Below are 27,199 nucleotides of genomic sequence, written 5' to 3' on the forward strand. Positions count from 1 at the left end.
TACTTGGTGCTACGAGTCCCACACACAGTGATTTGACAGTGAGACTGGAAGAGCACGAGTTCTTTACCCATTTACAACTACTCTAGAAAGTTTACAATGTAGTGTCAATGTTTAGACACTAAACATTGACACTTTTCTGCAGTGCCTTGATGTTAGCAACAGGAGAATAATGGCAAAAAAAAAAAAAAAAAAAGAAAGCACATAGCCTTTAGAGGGTGACAGAGAAAAAAACAACAAATTTTTTGTTCCCTTTGTCTCACCTTCTGTGTCCTCTTCCCATTAAAATGAAGAAATGTGGTCCTGCCACTCTTTGTGAAGAATTTCAAGAAAAGCACTAGGTCAAAGTGGGGTCTGGCCCCTTCTAGAAAGTGCAAGACAAAACAGGAGCAAGAGTATGAGCAGGAGCAGAAGGCAGAGCCAACTCCAGCACAGCAGGAACTTTTCTTCAGGCAAGGAGGGCTAATCCTAGATGAAGACACATCTTTCTGTGTGTCTGCATACACCACGCTCACAGGCGCTGTCCTGTCTCACCCAGGCCATAAAATAACTATGTCTGTGGAGATTCTGTGTGTGTCCCAAATAAAGTACTATGTGTAAGATGAAAATGTGACTATATCATGACCCTCAAAGAAATTAGTAAAATAGAAGAACATTAACTTAACACTCACACTATAAATGCAATATTAAGCGGAGTCACATAAACATATATATGACACACAATTTAATTAATACCATATAATGTATACTATTTGCATCTATGTATATAATTATTTATACAACTTAAAAGGTGGTGCATATTAAATACCTGAAAATCATAATCTCATTCTGAGAGAAACTATCACAAAAAACTAATCTTTGTGCTCCTTACGCACAAAAAACTAATCTTTGTGCAACTTTTAAAATAAGTGGAATACTACAACTGCAAAACTGTCCAACATATGGGCCCACTTCCCAATTAATTATTTGCTGGCTAAAGTGTTAAAATGTCCTTGGCTTCACCTTAGACACAATCATCCCAGCTGGTCATTATCTAACTGGAAAGGGGCCAAAGAATCTCAGCTGTCAGTACACAACAAACATGTATGTTTTGTCCTTTTTTCCTCCATTTACTTCACTTTCACAGATCTGCACTTAAAAGAAGGAAAGCTTATTATGCATGAAACTGAAAAATTTTGGTGTCTCTTTTACTGCTGCGACTCTGCATATCTGTAGTGCAGGTGATAAGTGGGGTGATGAAGAAATCTTTTGTATGCATTTATTGAAAACTGATTAATCTAGCCTTACTAAACCTGATTCTATTACTCTGTGTTTCTACTTAATTTACCACACGTGTGAAAAAACACAGAAGTTTTCTAAAGACAGAGCTGAAACAAAGTTATTGATGGGTCATGTGCCTGCATAAAGTCAGGAACTACTAGAAAAGTAGGAAAATATCCCTCAACCAAGTGAATGTTAGCAGTCAGCTTGTAGCCAGTGTTAACAATCAGCTTGCAGAAAACCTGCAGATCAACAGGTGGAAAGCAAATGGCTTTTCTCATTTGCACATTACTTGTGGAAGAAGCCAAAGGACAGCTGGGAGAAGGAACACGTGTAAACAAGGCAGACCTAATGATTTCCTAATTAAAAAGAAGATATTATCTTTCCATTAATAGATAACCTAATTGACCAAACTCGAGCAGTTTCCCCTCAGTACAAGTAAACATAGGTGCCTTTCCTCACTGAATTGTCACATGTTTAGGCCAGCCACTAAGCTGTCAGTTCTTCTTGATTTGTTTGGATACTGTACTCTGTGACAGCTGTCGGAAATAATACATTAGAACAGTTGTTGTAGCACTTCCAAAGGGACGGGAATTTTAACTGGACGGGATATTAATTGGGAAGGGGATGTCTTTTTTTTTTTTTAATCAAAGTTAAGATAGACATATTCAAAGAATGACAGATATATTTAAGGTATTTGACCAATGTCTAGTGAGCAAGGCTGGTTTTTGTTTTGACTGCGTAACTTTGTGACAGTGGTGTTCACCATCTTACATGAACCACTTCATGCTTAAGAAAAGGGGCATTAAGAAGAAGAAACAGTAAGGAAGTTGCATAAACAATCTTTTTCAAATACTGGTTGTGATCTAGAGAGGACCTGAAAGTTTTTGAAGAATCACTCAAAAGGAAACTCATTCTGAGACTCTTAGCGGCCACCAGCTGAAAACAAAACCACGCGTGATGGCCAAGACCTAAGCATAAATGAATAATACACTTACTTTCAGCATCAGCACAGAGCAGCAAGCACAGGAGCACCACCACTGGCCTGACTACGTGCATCATCCGACAGCGTGGCACCAGCATGCTTTGGCAGCCTTGTTCTCACTGGCTTAGAAGCCACTGCGAGTCTGTCCAGTCTGAAATTTCAGATGAAGTATTTTCAGAGCCTGTGAAAAGATAAAAATACAATTAGCAAAAACAGACTAGAGTTTTTCTTCTCTTTTTTTTATGTATTCACAATTTGAGGCAAAACAATTTCAAAAGACAAAAGGGTAAGGCAGAAAGGGGAAGAAACATAATTAATTTCAAGCTACTGGTATGTACAAGAAGATCCAAGACACAGTAAATGTGTTACAACACATTTCTTAGTGTCCTTTACCACATAATCAAGCAACTGTCACATCCTGAATCTTTAGTTAGAACTACAGCATGTCCTAAACCAAAGAAACTAGTATGACAAGATTTAAGACATCACTGGAACTCATGCTGCAAAAAGATAATCAAAGCAGCTTAGATATCCATAACAAATCCACATGCCAACAGGGAGCTGATGCCCTGGCATCTGGTAAGAAAAACACCACAAAATCCACTTCAGAACTTATGATTAACATATTGCATTGTTCAGCAACTTTCAAAGGTTAAAATTCCTGTTGTGATTTCCTGCACATATCTGAATTATGCCTAATAGAAAAACAGAAATCTGGCATTGAATAAAGGGCTGAGATCTCAATTCAATCCATCTAATTTATTACAATGTGTAATTGGATATGATACACTGGTAGAACTACAGCTGAAGTACCTGACTTGAAAAAACAGTGTTTCATCCTTGTCCAAATATGCCACACGAACAGAAATTAAGGAATATAAAAAATTTTTCCTCCTTCGTCAGGAAATACTAGAGATCTCCCTAAGCAGCGTGACATTGGCACTAAAATAACATGACATGCAATTATACTTTCTGAAGGATCAGCAACATATAGGCTTTTTAAATTTGATTCTACCCTCTTCATTACCACACAAATGGCTTCCACGCAGTAAAGATGAAAACCACGAGGGCAGAGAAAAAAGTATACTAATTATTATTCCACTAAATAGATCTTACAGTTTTGTGGGTGGCACAAAGAGCCCATTTTCAGTACAGAGAAATGCTCAAAAGAATTTACTCAAGGAAGAAAAGACATGAGCAGCTGGTAGAAATCATACACTATGTTACAAATCTCTTTTGTAGAACTATCTTTTGAATCAGCGACTGCTATCAAAAAATAGAAGCCTAAGAAATCTTCATAGGCAAAATGCTAAAGGCACCAGCTCTCCCCTTTCATCGCTACCATCTTCATGCCAGCATTTCAAATGACAGCAAAGTCCATGAGACACCAGTCCTGTCGGACTCAATTTGTGTCTGTGCAAGCGTATCAGAGCCAACTGCTGTGCAATGATTCCAATGCTATCACAAAGATGGAGATGCATGAAACGCACTTTCAAGGAAAAGGTGATTTTTGTTTTGCTTCTTCTGGAATGCAGGAGTTACAGGGGAGCCCTGAACTATCTCTACAGGCAGCTCACTTAAAAACAAAACTATTTTTTCATTAGTACACAGCCATACTAGCTGATATGTGAAGGTGACCAGAGAAATATGGTGGGTCCTAAGTACTCCCTTACTCCTTTCAGGGGCAGAAGCAGAGAGGAAACAATATTACAATACTGAAAATTAATAAAGGGAGTAGAGAAGGGGGGGGGAAATGGTGACCACAAAAGTACTTATTTTATACAACAGTTTTTTTAATCGGGGCACTGGGGCACATTATTTTCATACATTTCAAGCACTCCCATCAAAATATTAAATGTGGTAGCTAACAGGATAAATATAACTGTCTGCCTGGGGTAAAAAGGAATTTTAAAAACTTTATGGTCCTGATATATGAATCTGCACACATCCTCTACAAGCAGTCTGCAAATGAAGGGATGTTTCACAAAACTTGGCAAATAAGATTATTTGCCAAGATTATTTGCCAAAGGGTTGAGAATATAGCTTTTTCTTGTCTTTCTTTTTTTTTTTTTTTTTTTTTTTTTTTGTGAAACCTTATTCTACTCTCTCATTCTAAATGCACATACAACCACTTGAGAATACTGCACTCTGTGTCTGCTTTGAAGGTAATATTCATTATCACTCAGGTCATGAAATGAAAGCCCTCAGTATTCCCTTTCTTTCACGTTTCCAACAGGCATGGCTTTAGCTAAACTGATAAACATACCAAGGTTTCCAGGACACTCTTTGCTTGTTGCTTGTTCTCCCTTCTTACCTGCCTGGGCCTTCAAATAAACTTCCAATATTCTAGCTCAGGGAAACATAAGCACTAGACTATAGATGGTGGTTGATTTATCTTTCAAGTTGAAGATACCCTGTTAATGGAGGCAAGCAGGTGATGGGCTGGTATATTGAGAGAAGCAAGCCAAGAGACATTCAGTTAATATCAAGGCTCTCCAAAAAAAGTCTGCTTTACCCACAAGGAAAACAATCTTCAGAACCTACTACTGACAACTGTATCAACAATGATGTATCACGTAGCATATAGGCTTATTTGTTAAAACTAACATGAAGATGCAATTCCTTAAAAGGACTAAATGAAATTACCAAGACAACTATCAACTTCCACATCAAGCCATCTCAGTAGTTCCAAAGTGAAAGACTCATCTAAAGAATTATTAATTCCTGAAATCAAATTAGGTTCCTTTCCTTTTCTATTTCCTCCTGATGATGGTTTGTTATGTCCTGAGCGTGGTATCAAAGACAGTGAAAACACAAACAGCATTTGCAGCACCAGGTTACACACTAGCCTTGTCATCAGCGGAACAATACTTGCCTTGCAGAATTAATCCTTAGTGAGGAACTCACTTAGAAGCCCCTATTACAACATTCACACTGCACCAGGGCAGAAAGACGGGATTTCACCTTGGCAGATGATCACAATAACTACAGAGAGGTCAATAATTCTTTGGAAAATTTCTCTTTATGAAGCTTTAATAAAAGCTGTTATTATTTTAGGTAAAGTTCTGTAAAACTGCTGTATTAAATAATCAGAAATGACTCTTCCAATAACTCTATTGGAAATTACTCTTTCAATATCTCTAAAAGAGCTATCTACAAAACTAGATAATATATCCAACAATAATACACAAGTAAGTAAGAGGATAGATTTTCCCTGATTAACAGTATCTATTAATAGGATCGGTAAAAGTGCAGATGTGCAGCTCTCCAGAGTGTTCAACACAGAGACAAAAAAGAATTCTCCTCAGCAGGAGCACAGCAGCTGATAGTACCAGGGCATGGGCACGTGCACCAATTATCCTCAAAAGGATCAACTGGGTGAATGAAACATCTGAACACTGAAATGCTTCCCTGCAGTCTGTTTACCTTAGTGGCAAAAATAATCTTTTAGGTACTGTCATGGTACTCACAAGACGGCTCCTGCTTCAAGACAGTTATAGGAAAGGCACACCTGGGGGCAAATTTTAGAAACCAAACCAAACCAAAAAAGTAAACACTGGTTGGTTGGTTTTTTTGGTTTTTTATCAACTTGTTTTTCCATGCTGGAATGTGAATTTAAATGCTTGCTCACAAAGAAATTCAGCACAGCAGGGAAGAGTTGTCAGAAAAGCCTTGAACACGGACACAAAAGAACTCATAACACAGGTAGGGAGCACATTGACAAAAATAATGAAGCAAACAGTAACTTAAAAAATTTTAGAAGAAAGGGAATATGAAGGGATGAGAGTTCATTTGTGCTACAAACAGGATTTCTGGTTCAACTTTTCCAAAGTGTTAAATTATTTAGAGATATGATTTTAGTTCATGGTCATCTCTGGTTTATCCCAAGGATTTCTCATAGAAACCCCATATTTTCCCCCATAGGAAAGTAACTGGATACACCTTATATTTAAAAAAAAACAAAAAACCAAAAAAAAAACCAAAAAAAACCACCAACAAATAAAGCAAAAAAATCCAAAAACAAAAACCAAAAATGTTTCTCTAAGAAAACATGGAAGCAAAGATTAAAACAGAAGACAGTGCTGAAATTCAGTTTTTACACTTCATTCATCACATTCTGAATTACACCCATTTCCAAGCCACATTTTTAATACCATGGAAATGGAAGACAAGAAATACAAAAAATTAATTTAAAATATTCCTAGAACTAGTGATGGAAAGGGTGTAAATACTTCCTGTATTTGCATATCAATCATGACCCCTCCTTAAAAATAAAATCTAAAAATTTCATGGAAAAATCTTGGCTTCAAAAACCTAACTGACAGCTGAATCATTACCAGAAAGAATATAAAATAATGCATAAAATAAATTCTCATAAGCTCTTTAATCAAAATCAATTCAGAAACACCTCTGGGTAAAATAATGTCTTTTAAAGAGAATTAAATTTATTTTTCAAAGCAATAAGGGCAACTGGCAAAAGCATAAGTTCCACATTTTGCTTGCACTTTTACTGACTGAACATGATAAATGTTTTCATAGTCAACCTGCTGGAAAAGTTCCATGTTTCATTATGCTCTTAGTCTTAAAAAATCCAAAATACACAATTAAGGAAATCTGAAAGGACAGCTATGGTGAGTGTTCAAAAGTTTAGTCTTATCTGTCTCTGGATGACAATTCACCCTATTGCTTGTCTATCATTGCTGAATTTCTCAGTTACAGTTATTCCAAGATGAATGAGCACCCATCCTAAAACAGTAGGTTTCTGATGTCATGCAAGCTTTCGAACTACACCACTATAAAAGCACAAATGAGTTGCAGTGCTAGGTGGCCTTTTGCCTGTATAAAACAATATATCAATCTGATTCTACATTGTAATTCTATTTTAAACTTCAACAAAGATTCCTTTGTTACCCTGAAAAACAGAGTAGATTTTTTGGTAACTGATGAAATAGATTAAACTCTTTAGTGAATAAATCAACTCAACAACAGCAAGGTACCTTGAAATCCCATCACTGGGATGTTTTTCTCATATAGAAAGTTGTTAAAGGTTTCTGTTTTTTTGCTTACAAAAAGACTTATGTTCATATGGAATCTTAAACCACACAGCAAAACCTTGCCTAGCCTGATGTTAATACAGCTTCAGTTCAATTCTAAATCAGGGATTAAAATACCAATTGTAAGCTGACAGGTGTCTCAATGCTTACCAACTTCCACCATCTTAGTCACTTCTTCAGATCATAGGAACTTTTCTTATGCAGAACATGATGCAGAAACAAATCATTAGAACACTGCCTGACTTCTTAACTTGGTGCCTCCAAATAATAGCTCAAGAAATAAACTTTGTGATGGAAATGGCTGAAGTGCTGAGCTGGAAATAGTCTTGCTAGATGAGAAAAGCATACCATGTTATCTGTCTGTGGATATTAAAGCCATGTATTGTTGAGAATCTATGGAAATAACTTAAACTCTGTTACAAAGCCACAGATATTAAGCAGACAAATGAAACATCTTCCCCTAAGACTGACTTCTTGCCTGAATAAACACAAACTCTGACAATACCCCCGTCTTGACTCCTTGTACATTACTTGCATACATTACCCTAAAATATTCCAGCTCTGACTTTGCACATATTAAAGAAAGCTAACTCTATTCTGACACTTGCTAAAATAAAAATCAACAGACCTACAAAAAAAAAAAAAAAAACCAAACAAAACCCTAACAAACAAAAAACAAACAAAACCCCAAACCAAGCAAACAAAAAAGGAAGAAATTTAAAAAAACCCAACAAAACAAACCAAAACAAACATCCAAGAAGACAGAGAGATAGACAGAAAAGGGAAAAAAGAGCATCAGCTTACCAAAAAATAAAAAGGCTAAAGTATCTAGGCTATGCTGTTATTTTATTCTTTCTTCAGCGACAGAAGAGAAGCAAGGTGAAATCCACACTAAGGTGTCTAGAATCACCAGGTCACACATTAATGGTGTCCTCCAGGAATCAATACTGGGCAAGTCCTGTTCTATATCTTTACTGATGATTTGGATGAGGGGGTCAAATACACTCTTAGTAAATTCACAGACAACAACAAATTGGGTGGCATTGTTGACTGTTGACCTGCTGGAGGGCAGGAAGGCTCTGCAGAGGGATCTGGACAGGCTGGATCATGGGCCGAGCCCAGTGGTGTGAGGCTCAACAAGGCCCAGTGCTGGGCCCTGCCCTTGGGTCACAGCAACCCCAGGCAGTGCCACAGGCTGGGGCAGAGTGGCTGCAAAGCTGCCACAGGAAAAGGCCCTGGGGGTGCTGGTGACAGCAGCTGAGCGTGAGCCAGCAGTGCCCAGGGGGCCAAGAAGGCCAATGGCATCCTGGCCTGTGCCAGCAGTGGTGTGGCCAGCAGGAGCAGGGCAGGGATTGTTCCCTGTACTCAGCACTGGTGAGGCCACACCTCAAATCCTGTGCTCAGTTCTTGGCCTCTCACTACAAGGAAGACATGGAAGTGCTGGAGCATGTCCAGAGAAGGGCAGCGGAGCTGGGGAAGCGTCTGGAGCACAAGTCCTATGAGGAGCAGCTGAGGGAGCTGGGGCTGTTTAGCCTGCAGAAAGGGAGGCTCAGGGCAGACCTTATTGTCTCTACAACTGCCTGACAGGAGGTTGCAGACAGCTGGGCAATCAGGCTCTTCTCAACACAGCAAGAATAAAACTGTCTTGAGTTCTGCAAGGGGAAGTTTTGAATGGATACTAAGAAATTTTTTTCACTGAACTGAATCCATAGTAAGATGATTCTAGACACCTCAGAATGGATTTCAGGCTAAGGATTGGAACAGTCTTCCTTGAGAAGTTGGTTTAGTTGCCAGCCTAGGAGATACTCAAAAGACTTGGAAACACAGTGATTAGGGACATGGTTTAATGATGGACTTAGTGTTACATTAACAGTTGGACTCAATTTCAAATGTCTTTTCCAACATAAGTTGTTCTGGATGCTATGATTATATTAATTGTTTCCTCTGAAATCTGGTTTAAGAACAATACAATGACTGCGTTTAAGCAAAAACATTTACAGACTGATTTTTGTCTTGTTTGCCTCAAAATAACAAAAACTGAAAGAACATATAATTAGTACTGGGGTATTTGCCATACACAGTTTGTTAGTCTTTCACTGTCTGTTACATTACTTGAACAACACTGGAACTGTGCAACTACCACCTCTTAGAAAAGGCTAAATCTATGACTACATGAGCCACAAACAAAAACATTCTTAGAGCCACTGTACTGTATACCACATGCTCACTCAACACTCCCAGGAAAAGAGTCTCCAACACCAGCTTCCAATCACATACTCCCAGCAGTCTTACAAAAAAGCAGAACTACCAAGAGCAGCTAGCATCTACCATGAGCAGCTGAGTTGTCAGACCACAGAGGCAGCATCTGTCTGTGGCCTGCTTCTCCACAGAGCTAGCTATGTGGATGACCTAGCAACAAGAATGATTCTACAGCTCCACTGCTATGCACATGACACAGACATGTTAGTACAGCTTATATCTGAACAGCCATCTTATTTTCAGGGGAATTTTGCCCTTCCTGTATCTTTTTCAGTAGGGCTATTGGCAAAAATTCAGGTTACTCCTCACCTTTAGGATCAGGCATGGTTGAAGCATACCAGGTATCGCAGATACTAAGATAAAACTAGAAATATATTTGCAAGTTTGGAGCTAAGAAATAAAATATAACTTCAGCATTACAATGCATTTTTTCTCCATTCTCTGCAATTTCTTTTTTAATAGCTTTTCTTTGTCCTTTTCACTTAATGGTTTTGCTTCAAAACTGTCCAATATACTTGTTGGCTAATCAGATTGAAGCATGACTGACTGAGACAGAGAATTTGCAGTACACACAGGACAGCAATCCAGCTGCAGCTAGTTTAGCCTGACTGCACTTTATTATAATGTTGCTGATGGCAATACAATTGTATTAGAGGAAGAGATGGAGAGCTGAAATGGTTATTTTTCAAAAGTAGTTGGCATTATAAAATTATCTGGTAATAAAAGACAAAAACTTCCTGAAGCTATAGAAGGACTATGCATTTCCCATACTAAGATTTGGCATAATCGTGCATGGCTTTTCACAGGTTTTCTTTTGGAAAAAAGATGACAACTGCAGAGTGTCTTTGTAATACAATGCATCTTTTACTACAGAGAAAAAGTCAGAGAAAAAGTAAAAATAATGTTATAAGCTCTGAGGAGAGAGTTAAAAGGCAACAACAACCTACAGATATTTTACTGCTGAAATTTCCTTACTAAGGAAAGTACCAAGTGAATCGGTATATTTTAGACACCAAACTAATGTCATAATATTGACAAGCCAGTTTGATATCAAATAAAATGATGAAATCATCAGCCAGACAGCAGGATTCATAGCATGTTTTTCTTTACAGACCTCATTATCTACTATATATTTATCTGTAATAAGAATAAACAAGTAGCTTAGTAGGGCCATCTGAACTGGCATTTCAGGTGCTCAATCCCCTTCAAATGGGAAGTGAGAAGTAGAAAGTTTAATCCTCTTGTATTTGATCTGGTGAAAGCCAACTGAGATCAACAAAAGATTTCCTCTGTGAAACCTATTACCAAACATTAAACAACCAGACACTGCACAAAGCATTAACCTGTACTCTTTTCTCATTTTTTACTTTAAGATTTTCTTTGCACTTTGATGGTGCAGCTCCCATACCCACAGCTTTCATTCACTGCCTGTTTTGCCCAGGCAGCTTGGCACTCATATGTCTTAGCTACAAGAACATGACAATAAAAAATCCCTCTTAGGCCTGTGGTTCATCCTCTTACAACTCTGTTACAGAGTACTAAAATAGATTAAAATGCAATTATGTATTTTCCATACATTCTACACTGGGTTTATATTCTTCTCAGGAAATATTTCAGCAAGAATGTTTCAAATCTAAGTCCCGCCACAGCTTCCCAGCTTCATCTTTTTTGGGTTGATAATATTAATGAAAAACTAGCTGTGAGTTGATTCTTACAAATATGCTGGCCTTAGGAACAAGCTGGTAATTTCTAACCTAAGTGTTAATTGCATACTGACATTGCAGAACCTTCACCTTCTTTTTGTCAGTTTTCAGTAAGAAAGTGAGAGCATGTGCTACCACCCAAATGAGAAAAACTAACTAAATTATAACTGTATAGAGCTGTGGAAATATCTCTGCAACTTATACACCATATATACCAACAGTGACGAGGCTATGTTACAGAGAGGGGCCACATTTACCAAAAACTGTTTTTCTGTGCATATACTGGAGCAGTTTTATCCTGCTAAAGAACTTCCTGTGTACCAGTTGTTCATATATATGTTCATATATATGCTCAATTATCTCTCTCACTGCTTATGAACATGACACAGTTTCTGAAACAAGCAATCTGTTGCCTTTTTTTTCATAAATGAGCAAGAAAAATCAGAGAAAGAAATATTACAGTAGATTAAATTGGTGAAATAACCAACTGCAGGTACTACTCATAGTTTGTCTTCTAAATGAACAGTAAAAAGTCATAAAAAAGAAACTGACTGAAGATATGACACAAAAGAAAGGTTATTATCCTAGTTATGTTTGTCATCTTTCATAAAAAATACATAGATGACAAAACACAGAGATTGCAGCTCCCTGTCACTCAGATTTTGAGTACCTTTCATAATCTCAGCATCAGAAGGAATAAAAAATGCAGATATCAGCTAAAACAATACACTTAGCATCCAGTAAAGCAAATGTTTAAGAATGTACACAAATACACACTTGTGTACACAGACACACACACAATTACAAAAAGAACTGATCTGCAGAGTTCAAATTGGTAAGAAAAGACAGAGCTAGAAGAAATAACCTCTCTGCCTTTCAGACATGCCTCATACACAAAGGCTTCCAGGACTTCTGCATTTTCCCTCTGCTTTTTCATTTCCAGAATTTCTACATGGAAAGTAGTAATCAGTAAACATACTGCTGTGAGATTCAAACTAAATAAAGAGTTTATCCTTCAGCTACACAATACTTCATATTTAGCCACAATGAAATTAAACTAATGAACTAATGAATGTGAGGAATTAGTTTCATTACTAATCCAACCGAGAAAATATTGAGTCTAATAAAATATTAAAAAGTTCATACCGGTGGCTTTCAAAAAACATTTTAGAATTTTACCCCCACATTTTGTAAAAAATACCATAGACTGACATTACAAAAGTAGACAGTAACTTTAAGCCTTCAGACGATCACATTAAAGTATTTCAGGACTTTTAAGGACTCAGAATACATCAATTCTTTTTTTTAGAACATAAAACAAAACTATTTATAATACCTGGAAGAAACATGCCATATAATCTTACTGTCCATTAGCACCATTAGCCTCCATGTTACCACAACACAGCTTTCCAAACACAAGCAGAATAATGTTTATGTCCTTCCTTTCCCGGAAAAATGTCACCCAGGTGACACTCAAGTTCCACATGAAGCACAAGGTTGTGACTGCCAGTCTTTTGTGGATATCCCAAGGGTGTACACATTAGACCATGAATGAGGGCTGTGGGAACTCAAGGCTCAAATATTCCTCTGGAATTTTATCTCACAGAGATAGAATCTCTATAAAAAAATTTTTAGAGACTGCTGCAAATAATGATATGTGAAGTATTTTAAAAACAAAATCTAACATAACCTATAAAAAAAATTCCAGTTTTGGCTTCTCATAAAACCCATAATCATTAGTTTTAACTAAGAATCTGGCTAGATTAATTAAAACTTTTTTTTTTTTAAATAAGTGCATTCTGGTTACTTATACTAATAACAAAGCAGTATTTTTCAACACATCTAAAGGCTAGAAGATGAGCCTAATGTTCCATTTAGAACACTGCAAGGCACTTGCGGGAGTTTCATCTTTCACAACAGAAATGCATGAGCAACTATTATAAACCTAGTAAAGTTTCTGCAGAATTTCTGTAAGAACTGATATGTCTCTGGGTATGTGCGCTGTCCCAGGAGTATTGTTCTGGATTGATTAGCATCAATCTATTTCTCTATAATGAAATGCTCGATTACAACTTTGAAACAGATAATTATTAAGGGAGGGTGTATTTTTCAGTTAGGGATTTTGTTTTGATTTTTTTTTTTTTAATTATCAATGCATGAAAGGCAGCTGTAGAAGTTCTGACTGCACTGTCGCCTCTTTGGAAAGAAACTACATTTTGCTGCTCTCACTGTGCATAAGTTAAATTGAATTGCTAGTTATGACTGGTATGGGAGTTTTATTTTCAACTGTCAGGGTGTGCAGCCAGCTGTAACCAATTTTTCAATATCTTGAAAAGCCTCATGTGAAGTATACAGATGTGAATGACTTTGGGACCTTGTTAGTAAACAGAAACATTTTTCAAAACACTCTCCAATCCTACTTCTTCAGTGTTAAAAAAAAATCCCAAAACTGTAAAGAAAGGTACACATTATGGATGTTCTGCATAACTTTAGCAGCATACGTAAAAAGGCCAAAAAAATCCTAGTGTCATGTCCAAATTTGGGCTCATGTTTCAGACTCTCTCTTATGTATATCATAATGTTGTTAAAATCACTTTGTGCCAAGAAAAGTGACTCATTTTTTATCAGGTTTAACAGCAAATGAGTGGGTAGGTAAAATGCTTTTGATTTCATGGGTTAGAAGTTAGGAGAAAAAACTTTTGAGTATTTCCTTTCCTTAGTGTTCTGCATACTGCAGCAAGCCCTCAATTTTAAGAGGGTTCCTACTAAAGAAACTTATTCCGCTGTTGTTCTGATGTGCTAGTTTGAATGGTTTGCTCACTGAAGGTGCTAGATGATATACGAGAATTATGATTTTATATATTATTTATAAATTAGAACAACAGAAACAACTGGATTAAGTGAGAAAATGCAGGAATGTATCCCAAGCAATCTCTAATGCCTTGATATCCAAAGCCAGAATTCCTTAGTCCTAATCTCTGCATACAGCAGATATTCCACTGCTGCCAGCACCAGGTCAACAATGCTTGTTTAAACAGAAACAGGCAGCTCACAGGCCACAGGATAAGAGGAGGAAAAAATTAGGGGTGTTTTCATGCCTTATACAAAATCTAAACTCCATAAAGATGTTCTTGTTCAGGTACCCGTAGATGAGTCCCTCAAGTCTTTTGAAGTCCACAGTACGCAGACTGTTACGTTACTCTTTGTAAAATTTACTTCACAATCATTTCCTTATTTTTAGCACTGTGGAAACCAGGACTACTTCCACAAATTATATCATTGTTGCATTCTCCTTTTTTGAAGACTCTGGAACCAAAAATAAAATAATTTGCTTCAAGGATTATTTTTTGCAAGTCAGCTCATTAAATATCAAATAAATCTGAACCACTGTTTTTACATTTTAACCAATGCATCTCTTTTTTGTTTTTTTTTAATGTTTAGGCATAATCTTTAAGCTACAATATAAGCAGCCCCGATATAGCAATTTAGTCATGTTACAACTGTTGTATTATCACACTGACCCTTCTATTTCAAACAATTTTATTTTAAATGTTGTAATGGAAGATTTAGATTTCTAGACGAAACTTCCTCCAGTCTTTGTGTCAGAGACAACCAGGGATCTAAGACAAAGATGTAAACTTTTTTATTAAGATACCCAAAGTTACAATTAATTTTGGAGGATGACTTGAATTTATCTTACATAGAGTCTGTTTTACATCTTATCTGGGAATGTACTGGAATGTGCTGTTGTAATCCATCTGTTCCTATATTGCATCATCAATTTTTAAAATTTTTATCAATAAAGTTGACTTTATTTCTGTAGTTGAGATCTTGAACAAGCACATCTATACAACAGCCAAAGCAGTCATCTGATTTGGCATTCAGTCTGGTATCCAGCAACAGATAAATCCTAACTGAAATGCAAAATTTTCTCAAATTATTTTGAATAAATGTTCTTCTATTTTCTTTTTTACTAAGCATCTTCCTGCACGTAAAGAGAAGACTTCCTTAAGTTCCTAAAGAAAAAAAATATACAAAAATCTTATGCTGATCCCCAATCTTCACACTTAAGATCAATACACATAATGTTAAACGAGATCTCTGCATAGAACTGACAAATGCAAAAATGTGGAATTTCATTCAAAACTTATTAAACTTTAAAGAAAACTATCATAATCAAACTGGTTACAATAATTTCTGCAATTTTAACTCTCACATATAATTTATTGGTATTTAATATTATTACATTCCCATTATTTATACTATTTAAATGTCTTAAGCAATTCTATAATTTTTCAGTATTCTGCTACTGTTTAATTAAAGAAGCATAATAGAAAAAATAATCTGCTGACACACTGTTCTTCTTCATATTTTGTTTTCTCTTAAGTAGACTTCTAACTTAGTAATTATTGCTGTCACCCTCAGTGCTTCCTAGCTTTTCCTCACAGTGAAATCTAAGAAGACTCAGACACTGAAATCCCTCAGAATATCTTTCCCTTTAGAAAACAGAGAATCAAGCTCTGTGAATATATGCTGGAAGTAACATCTGTGTTAGAGGGTAAAATATGAACACACAGAAAGATTATGCTACTTTTCTGTAGGAATATCCATCTGCACACACATACAACTGTGTCTACTCCTGTCCCATCACTCTGCAGTTCTCCATGGAAGTTAAGTGAATTATGGCTTACTAATGGATTTGCTATCGTGAGCAAACTCTGTATGCATAAATACTCCCAGAAAAGGGTTCTTTCCTGACTCAGAATCACACACACAATATTGAACCCTAATCCTAACTGAATCTAAGATGCCCAATATTCCACTTGGTTACAGAAAGGTCAGTAAACATTTAAACAAATATTCATGTTTAAGCAGCTGAGGTAAATGGCCTGATCTCTCCACTGCCTAGAAGGATGGTTCTCTAACTTCTAAGTGATGTTTGCAGATCTCTATATTAATTAAAAAAAAAAAAAACAAACAAGCTCACCTTTAAGCAAGGTCATGGGGACATTCTACTGAGCATTAGAATACTAATAAATATCCTTTGAAAATGGATCTGTAAGAGAATTGTTACTTCCACGTCCTAAAACACTGGATATCCACTTTACAACAGGATGTCAGTCTTCACCACACTTGTCTGTACACAACACATCTGCAAGAAGTATGAATTATCATGCTAATGCCTCATTCTTAGACTACTGACAATAGAACCTATTTAAATGACTCCTTTTTTTTTTTTTCTCTGACACTCTTTAAGACCTTTTAATTAGGCAAAAAAATATATCTATCAGCAAGACTTTCCCTGGTACGGTGCACATGCACCAATTCAATCACTCTTCTAATAAACCATGAACTAAAAAGGAAGCTTTATTTTTTCCTTAAAGTGATTTCACCATGTCTCTTTTGAGATACACACTAAATTAAATTTTTTGCAATGCCTGAAGTATGTATGTGGTGAATGTGTATTTCTGCACAGAGATACATCTAGCTGCATAGGTATATTTCTATAGATATGTAGATACACTTTCTTATACATCCATAAATCATCAGAATGAAATTAAAAAAAAAAAAAAATCAGGGAAGACACTTGTATCAGAGTCAAAACCTATTACATCAATAGTCAGAGTAAAATCACTGTTTTATTATTCAATTACTTGAAGTGTGAATGACAGAACATGATGCAATTTGCTCTGCTGACAGAGCTCACCTCTGTCTCAGAGAAACTATGTGCAGTTGATAACATTCACTTCCCAAGCCTGACGTGATAAAGAAAAAACAGATATAATGCTGTATGTAAAAGATATATTTCATGTCTTTCAAACAAGGAGAAGTGCAATGGACTGAATCTGGTAAATAGTACCTCTTACCCAACACACCTGCTTTTGTTAGCAATTCTTTCTGAAGGATTCTCCAGAGTACTTCTGCTGTGCTCTCATTTCAAAGAACCTAAACAGTCTGTTGAATTTTTATCAGCAGAAAGTGACATGACAGCAGATGGGATACACAAATACATAAATATTGTTTACTTTATATATAGAAATTATTCTGAAAATTTTATTGCAAAACTTTAAGGTGGATATGCAATTATTTCTCTTTTATATAATATATTTTTAGGATAATTAGCAGATATGTTGCTTAGAAACTTTGAGATAATTCCACTTAATAATAGCTGTAATTCCAGTTCATTTAATGCTTACAGTCCTTCTGAATGGTTTTGTATACCTCTTCCTACAGGTGATTGTGAAAGCACATACGTTCTCCAGTCAGTGAAAAAAACTGCTTAGACATATTCCTTTTCTTCATAAATATTCTCTTTCCAACTAAGCCAGCAAAGGACTACTAAACCACACATGTGACCTAAGGTCATGTAAATATTTTCTTCCTACCTGGAAAGTGGGAAAACTTGCTTAAGTTTAACTTTACCAATTAGAGCCATTTTAAGAAATAGGTATAATTATCCCTTGTATAAAAGTGAGAGATAAGTCTCATATTTCAAATGTCTGGTCTGGCAGCACTTCACTTTCATTCTATATAGGTCATTATTCAGGTCATGGACCTTGGACATTAGAGGTCTGTAAGAAGCAGAAATTCATTCTTAGTTCTAAACTGGCACCAAAAAAAAAGCAACCTAAAATTGTAAAGTATTTCTAAATTTTGAAAAGGTCATATATAGAGAGCGTGAAGCAGTACTCTGTAAAATCTGTAATCTGTAAAATTCCAAAGGATGCTCCTTCAACTTTATAAAATTATGTTTTAGTGATACATTCTAAAAAATCAATCTAATACCAGTTACTAATAATTATAATAATTTAGAAAGAAAATATGGAAATATTTTTATGGATCTCAGCAAATCTTTATCAGAACAGAAATATAAATTTGAATATATTTGGACTTTCCCTGGTTTTTTTATTTGTTAAAGCAATAATAATGCAGCAAAAATAAACTAGAGTAAATTTCAATGCCTTGGAAATACACTAGACTGTGATGAACATAGAGACTGTGAAGAATATAGAATTACTTAGAATCGTAAATCAGAGAACCAAAAGAAAGATGGTCTCTTGATTTAGGATTTTCTTTTAATCTTGCTTTGATTATATTAGCATTAACAGCCAAAAGACTAAAATACCATCCTTGCTCTCCAAAATTCAAGATCTCATCTATATTCTAAAGAATATAAGTAGAAAAATTGTGAATGCAAAGTCCAAGGAGTAACACTTTGCTCTAAAATGAAAGCATGGAATACAGCTGGCTGTCCAATTTAAAGTACTTGTCCTGCAACTAACAAAAAACATGCTACCCAAAACTTCAATACAATGCAGTCTTTTAGCCCATATGTACTACCACTATTCTTTGATACTGTAAAAATCACACTATTTTAAAGCCAATATTTTAAAATAATCTCACCATTGATGTCAGAAAACAAATTAAATCCTAGTACAGACAATTTTAAAATCATGTTTTCATATTAAGCTGACAGTAAATTGCAAAAATTTCATTACAGTCACAGAAATGAATTTTCAATTCATGTCATTTGTCTGCACCTACCGATGATTTGATTATTTATCTACTGTTCCAACTTCTTTCACAAGCAGAAAGCAGATTCTTAATAAGCCGTTTTCTATTTCTTTATTTCAGAAAAAAAATAGTCAACATATACACCAGGGTCAAAACCTGGACTAGCAGGTTTTGCTCACAGCAGCAAACATTAACCGTAAACACGAAATCCTCTGTAGAAGCAGAAATCTGACCAGAGTAAAACTGACAAAAATGGCATGACTACAATGGACTGCTCCCAGTGATTTTGGCAGTGTCAGCCATGAAGTATTGCTAACTACTTGGTAAAAAGTACCAGCTTCCTTAAAAAACTCAGATTAAACTATCTCAACACCAGAACTGTCTAAATGGTAGTCTACTTGAAAAGAGCTAAAAAGCAAAACCAAGCATAAGTTTGTTGGAAAACTAGGAAGAAAGCAGTCTGGAACCTAGGATCTGTTAACCTATCAATCAAACACAAAAATTAGGCTGAGAGTAAAATGGTTTAAGTATTCTTGTATTTTGCCACCCAATCACAGTGCAGTCTTTTCAGATGGTTCACACAGTTGTCTCAGGGGAAACAGAGAAGTCTTTCATACATATATTTTTACTATACAACACAATCATTTATAAATGCTAAAAGTTGAAAATTATTTGCCTAAAGTCAGTATTTTAGCCTTGTACATAACTAGTTTCTTTGTTTTTGTCCTGCCTCCATAAAACAGAACAGAACAGTGGTATCCTTGTAAACTTAACAGGCTTTTTCTAGCTTTTAGCAAGTCTAAAGCTAACAGTTTAATGTCACTGTTAGTCTTAACTGGGCAAATGTAGTATCAATAGTGTTTTCAAAAAAGGAAGAGGTTTTATCTTGACATTCTCTTAATTAGTTTTCTCAGTTTTTACTTAACAAGTCCAAAAATTTATTTGAAGTTAGAAAGCTAAAGTAATAATCAAAATCAAACTGAAATAGTCAGTGGTGTCAAATGGTGTTTCTTCTCACTCTAAGTGCGGATGACCTCAACTACCCTCTCCTTTTTGAAGCAGAAATAAACTGCTTCAAAAGCAAGTCCACATAGTAAAAAAAGCATTATACTGGTTTCTAAATGCATCTTACACACAAAAACCCAAGAGAATTGAAAGCAAAACAACAATAAAAAACAATGAATAAAAAAAAACAACACCACACAAAACAAAATGAAGATCCATACATTTAAAAAAAAATACGGTAAGACTCAGTGAGTAGAATATGGGTAACTAGAAAAAAGGATAAGATCTCAACTTTTTGATCAGGAAACTATACACAGGTAAAGATAATTTCTCCACAGACTACTGAAAATTCTTCAAAATAAGAGCAAATGAAAGGTTGAGTCCAAATCAGGTATTTCTGAATCACCTCATTAGTTTCAAATCATGAGGCTATAGAAAGAGAGCCAAGCAGTTTCAGGATCCTTTACAGAAATAATCATTGTAACTCTAGCAATCTTCTGAGGATGGAGGAGGAATAAAAAACTACCATCAGCAACCAAACACCACACACATACACGAAAACATGTATTACTGAATACTTATCTGAGTAATAAAAATGGGGGTCCTCAGGAAGACATGAGGCACACAGACCTCATGGGTAGGGCAGGAAGTTACTACTACGGGTGGCTGTCATTTCTCCCTTTTGAGATACGTTCCAAAACTTTGCGCAACAATACACATCCTTCTATTTCTAAATCAGTGGGGTTTTATGATGGATTTACATATTTGATATGGGAAAAAGAAGAATGATCTACAGATCCTAATAATATCTCCTTAAGATGAGCAACATTAAAGTATTAAGTCTGTTACATTTCATTTACAAGACCAAGAACCATGAAGTAATATATGAAAAGTTGCAAATCAATGGCAGAAGAGCAAAATCAAGATGCTTTCTGAATGGTCCTACTGTTAATCACAACTTCAGTCAACCTTCCCATGCCATTGCAGTATTTCATATCCCAGACAGTTTTAGGTGTTTTCAAGTGTTCTTTATTCCCCTCATTGTGAATTTCTGAGAACATACCACACCCATGAAGAGTCTGCATTAGGAAAAACAAACCGAGTATCTCAAGTTAATGGAAGATTCATTTTGATTGCAAAACAGCTAAACTATTTCAGACGAAATCTAACACATCAACTACTGAAATTAAAACGCAAGAGTATTTCCATTAATTTTATAAGAAGTTTTGATGCTATAAAGTTCAAAGAACCAAATATGAGAAAAGTATTTCAGCAGATTTAGAAACATGAAACTTGGTTTGCCTTTTAAAAGCCAAATATTATTTATTCTAATTATTGTACTTATTATTATTGTTATTCATTTTAATGTTGTTGATGCTAGTGCAGCTTGACAAGATTCTAAAATCACAGACCTTTTTTCTGCATCATGTCATGTTTGAAAAACATGTATGCTTCTCACATATGCTTTAAGTCTGCATGTTAAATTCCCTTAAGTTTGTACTTCTCATCCCTGTTTCTGTTGTGATTCTTTAGACATCTTTTGGGGCATTTATATCTAAGTATGCACTGATACAATACAAAGCTTGAACAAACTTGTCCTGACCAATGTCATTAGTCCTTCAATCCATGTAAGATTCTTTAATTCCTCATTCAGAATATGCTTTCCTTAAACTTTCATTAAATTTTGCAGTAGGCAAACAAGGACACAGAAAATTACTGTCTTTTCAGAGATATAAAACTAAAGTTTGAATACTATGTCTGCAGAGATGAGCAGTAAGTTGCTGGTAGACAGAATGGTTGGTAATTGTTGCTAGCTTCTAAAATGAGCTAAAAGGATCATTAAGATGAGAACTTCATGTACTGTGAGAATGGCTTTTTGTTTATTGTCAGTAAAAAAGGCCACTTTCTGTATACATAGAAGAATAGCCTCTTACTCATTTTACTCTTAACTTCAAACAACTGGTTCTTCAAACTACTACAGCAATGCCTTCTGCTGGTCCTGAGACCCATGAGAATCTTCTGAAAGTAGTGTGGAAAAAAAAGCATTACCATGGACAATCAAGTATATTACCACTCTCAGATTCAAACATGTGGCATTTTTAAGCACATATACACTTCAGTATACATGGATGGATAAATTATCTATCTGTCTATCTATCTATCTATCTATCTATCTATCTATCTATCTATCTATCTATCTATCTATCTGTCTACATATGTTGTAAAATAAAAGTGTATCTATCACCTGGTTCCTAAACATTTGCTTCTTCAGATTATGTTATGCTTTAATGACTAACTCTGAAAATTAAGGGACACTAGATGACTGATCCTGCATAACCTAAATAAGAGTCCTTCCTCAACTACAGCAGAAAAGTTGTAGGAAAAGAGATTGCAGGAAACAAAATCTAATAAAGTAATTATCAAAAAAAAAAGGAAAACAACAAATCTACTTATCCAGAGGCTATGTCAGTTCACACAACAGAATATCAAAGATGTTCAGAATATAAAGTCAAAGAGCAATAGTTGAAATACCTGTAATATTTCATTGTAACTAATGGCACAGGTTTTACTGTTGCATGTGGCTAATAATAAGTGTTTAACACATTAAAAACGTCTAAATTCCTAGTTTCTTATACTTGATACCATGTAGGTACGAAAGACTGTAAAGTCACTCCAGAACGCCTCACGAGTGCATAATTAGAACTGCAATAGTTCCTCTAATATCACACCACCACCCCAGCAGCAGCAGCAGCAGCTGTCAGCGCTCCCCCTGCCTCAGCCCGCGCAGGGAAGGTTGCCATGAACAATGAATGAACCGCACGCAGATGCTCCCCAGCAGCCCTCAGAGTCAGCTGCCGAGCGCCGCACCTACTGCCATCCAGCTGATAATGTTTTCATTCCAACACCCATGTTCTCCGTATTTCTTTTAACTAGTGCTACAGTGGCATCACTTCTACACCTGGCGACCGTCTAAGAAAAAGAAACACTCACGAGGGCTGAAAAACAACCAAACTGTAAGGTCTCAGTTGAAGTACTGCTCTTCAAACACCACCCCTCTTCCAGATCTGGACAAAACAGGGGTATCCAGATGACTGTGTTCCAAAGATTTCTCTGTTAGAGACAAATAAATCAAGCAGGTGGCTCTTGCAGTCATAAATGTGAGGAGGATGCTTCACCTAGTGCCTCTGAGATGCAGCTAAAAAACTCAGAATGCCTAATAAGACCACAGCAAACAACACCTGTATTAAAAAAAAAAACAAAACTAGAAACGCAAGTTTTTAAAAAAAATATATTGTTTTCTTTCTAAAAGCATAAATCTATGATAGTACTGATAATTAGTCCAAATTGCATATTGTCTGGATAAAATATTCAGGTCATTTCAGGACAATTGGTTCAGGTGCTTAGGAGAGCAAGATTTTCTATTTCCCCTGGACAGCACTTTAACAATAAACAAACCAAACTGAACCAAAACCAAAACCAACAAACAAAAAACCAAGAACGAAAACCTAACAAATACACAAAAAAACAGCAACAAAGAAAAAAAACCCCATGAATACCCCCAACCAAACACCACAAAAACAAACAAAATGAACATGAACACAAACCAAACCAAAACCAAAACAAACAAAACCCAAACGAAACCCCACAAAACTGTACTATCTGAAGCCAAACCAGCAAGTAAATCAAGTAAATCAAAATATAAAACTCTGCCTGCCCTTTGGATCTAAGTACAGTACCTGCTAGTGCTGAAAAAGCTTGAAAGAATAAAATGATCAAAGAAAAGTTCATTCTAGATCCAAGAGAAAGTATTCTGTAAATAGCAACGAAGCCTAGCAGTATGTAATGTCATAATTTCTTAATTCTCTGGGGCATACAATTCATGCTTTCTTTATAAAACTTTTATCTGTTTAACCTTCTTTATTAAAATTTCTGCAGTAATCTAGTTTTAAAGTTTATTATTTAAAAGTTCTAATTTAGTAATAATAAAAAAACCCACCAAACACCAAGATAACACTAAGAGCACTGATTGAATGAAGAGTTAAAACAAGGTATCTTTACCCACCAGTATGCAAAGCTGCTAGAAACTAATACAGATGTGACAGCATATAAACTTTGAAATGCCAGTAAATTGTGTCAATTATTCTGGTATGTTTGTTTATTGCTACTTCAGGTTATCACTGAACAGATCCTTTTGATAAGCTCTGTCCATATACCATAAGCGTACACACCTTACCCAACTGAAATGCCTTCTGGGAATAAGCAATTTGTGAATGATTTCTTCTGTGTCCAACTAGAATTATTATCTACTAACCAAATGCAGTTAATCTGGACATTATAATGTGATTGATTTTTGTTTTATGAAGTAATTTCATGTAATTTTAAAGTTTGAGTATATGGCAAACCATTTGCAAAACTATTTTATTCACATAAAAAGGTGTAATTAAAACATATGAATCAGCAGTCTCAACATTTAGACACACTTTAGGACTAGTGGAACGCTGGTACAATTAAATGAGTAAGTAACTCCAAGGCATGCTCTTATTTTGAAAGTAAATGTGAGAACACTTACTTGCAAAGGAAAGAGATGTATCCTATCCTAGGTGAGATAAAGTTCAGAGACTATTCTCAGTGCTTGTCTGGAACTAGATTTACAAGTTATTATGATCTACAGGATATCTGTCTGAATAGTACGTACAGATCAACCACAACACACTTATTTCTGTGAGTAGAAGCAGTAGAGAGAAAATAATTCTATTTAGAAAGAAAAGGGGATGCAGATTACAATGGAGTTGGGAGAAAAAAAAGAAAAGCATACTAAATAAATAAGATAAAAAATAAAATAAAATAAAATAAATTAAATTAAAAAAATAAAATAAAATAAAATAAAATAAAATAAAATAAAATAAAATAAAATAAAATAAAATAAAATAAAATAAAATAAAATAAAATAAAATAAAATAAAATAAAATAAAATAAAATAATTAGGCATGAATATCAAAACACAATCAAATTTTTCTCATGTGCCATTTGCATAGTGATACCAAGGAGCATGTTAGCATTATCCAAGTAATTTGAAAATTATACTATTTTTATCAAATAAACAAGAGTATATTCTTTGGACTTGTCACATTGCACAGGAAGGAACTGATTTGAATTGATACAGGTTACTTCAGTTTTAACTCTCTCCAAATTTGTATTTGTGGATGACAAAAAAAATTTTAAAGAGATGAAAAATAATAAATTAAAGAAAAGATAGTTAATATAATTTAGAATGTGCTAAAAAATTGTTTCATGCTGTGATGCTACACTTGACTTCCTCATGGGAATTCTTCACCTTCCAGAAATTATCTGGTATTACTACTTGGCAAAATTACTGCAATAGGTTCACCTGATTTGTACATAGTGCAAAGCACGGCATTCCAAGTAGCATTTCACTGTCCAGACAGTGGACAGTGGGAGAAAATGTACGCCTATGTCAGGTGTACATTTCTTTAATAAACAACATCCAATCTTGACAGAATAACACTGCATAATCAATATTCCCCCATATATGGTTAATTGGCTTATTGTCTATAAATGTTACTGTATAAGACTGGAAACCTAAAATTACTCCATCTGCAAGCAATCTTTTTGTTCGAACAGGCAATACTTTAAAAGTTGTTTCAAATGATAGTGTTCCAAGCATAAGCAGGAAGTCTGGATAGCTTGAGGGCACCCCAACCATTTTTGCTGACTACCTCATCCCTGCATCTAAAATTATTACATGACTGAATTGCATAGTTTCACCTTGCAGGGAGAGCAATTAGTTTTCCTATTCCTCTCCCACTGGAGAAAATCAGCCTCCCACACTTCAGATAAATACACATTGGAGAGCAAATTTTTCCCATGCTAATTTAAACAATAATAGTTCAACTACATTTAATTGTAGATATTTTTTACCATGCTAAACCATCCCAATGTAAGAAGAACTGCATGTAGGAGAGATAAAGTAGGTAAAAATAGAAGTGCAAAGCATTTATTTTCACTTTTGACATTACTGCTAATCTTCTTCAATACAAAAGTTCTATTCTGTCCATATATTTAACATCACCTAGTATCATGAGAGAGATGTCTGCAGGATTTTTAATTATCATCCATCATATATCCTGATATATGATATCCTGATATATCCTTTCTCAACAGAAGTGTCGAACAATACATTAGTGACAAATTCCCAAGACTGTGCCCCTTCAGCCCTTGGAGTTTAACTCCTCTCACATTACAGTATTTATTGAATTTCCAAGCCAAACGGTGTTCTGCTCCATAAAATTCTGACAAGTGGACTCTGCCAAGCTAATAACGGCCTCATTCTGCTGAAATAAACTTATTTCACTGCGGCAAACAAAATGACATGACCTGGAAAGGTTATTTTTAACTGAGTAACGACCCAATACAAACCAAGTCTCTCTCACTAGATCCTGGAAACTGTTAAGACAAATTTCTTAAATGTAAATATGTTCTAACACCAGTTCACTTATCTGTCGCTCCCACTGTACATGACTGTGGCAAGATTTTTTTTAAGGTCTGTGCAGGTTGACTTTCTTAATCAGTAGCTCAGTAAACTTATTAAACAACGCCTAATGAGAATAACTCAGTGGAGTGACCTAGCAAGTGCAAAACTCATGCAAGAATGCTGTGTCCTCCTACATTCTTTTACCCTCTGCCATTTTATGATTTTTGTCTATCTGACAAATTCTATTAGAGCTGCTCTTACATATAACAAATCTGAGAAGTATGAAATTAAAATTCAGAAGCATTTCTGTCTCCTTGATTAATTTTATCAAAATTTTTACGTTGCCATTAGGGAGATGTGGAAAATGAACGATTAGGGACTAATATGGACTTCTGGAAGAGCTGTGTCCTCTACATATATGTCAAGTTCTACATAATGGTCATTCATGTTGTGGATGTCCATGTGGTAGTACTCATGAACTGCCCTTTTAGCCCTGCCTATATCCCTCTATTAGTATGATGTATTTTCTGCAGACTGCATACACAGACTAACCATCAGTTTCAGGTCAGATCTGTATCAAGTTTTAAATTACAGGAGACCATGAGAGAAGCTTTTTAACAACTGGAATTTAGCACAAACATGCTGCACCCCACTAGGTATACCTTTGCTATTAAAAAGGACAATCCTTGACTGCAAACAGTCAGACTCCAACAGTTTATTAAAGAACAGTTATAATACCTACTGAAAACAAAAGGATCAGAATAATGATCACTCATAAAAATCATGACTTTCAGAGAACAGAAGAAAAATGCAAAACCCCCCAAACCCAAGGAGGAAACCACAAAAGTGAAAGAAGGAACACTGCCTTTTTGCGTATGGCCTATAGTTCATCAACAGCAGTGGCAAAAGATAAAGAATTTTAAAATAG

General features: G+C 35.4%; 1 protein-coding gene across 20 annotated transcripts in view; it reads right to left on the reverse strand.

Moving 5' to 3' along the window:
• The window catches only part of PTPRD (protein tyrosine phosphatase receptor type D), a 1,164,217-nt gene that overhangs the window by 280,301 nt on the left and 856,717 nt on the right, over positions 1–27,199 (reverse strand). For all 20 annotated transcript variants that reach the window (XM_063180610.1, XM_063180611.1, XM_063180604.1 and 17 more), the window contains one exon: positions 2,256–2,423. In XM_063180610.1, the coding sequence (XP_063036680.1) occupies positions 2,256–2,340 (85 nt within the window). In that variant the 5' untranslated portion in view covers positions 2,341–2,423. The remainder of the gene's footprint in view (positions 1–2,255; positions 2,424–27,199) is intronic.

Source organism: Melospiza melodia, chromosome Z (assembly GCF_035770615.1).
Source record: "Melospiza melodia melodia isolate bMelMel2 chromosome Z, bMelMel2.pri, whole genome shotgun sequence".
Taxonomy (NCBI): Eukaryota; Metazoa; Chordata; class Aves; order Passeriformes; family Passerellidae; genus Melospiza; species Melospiza melodia.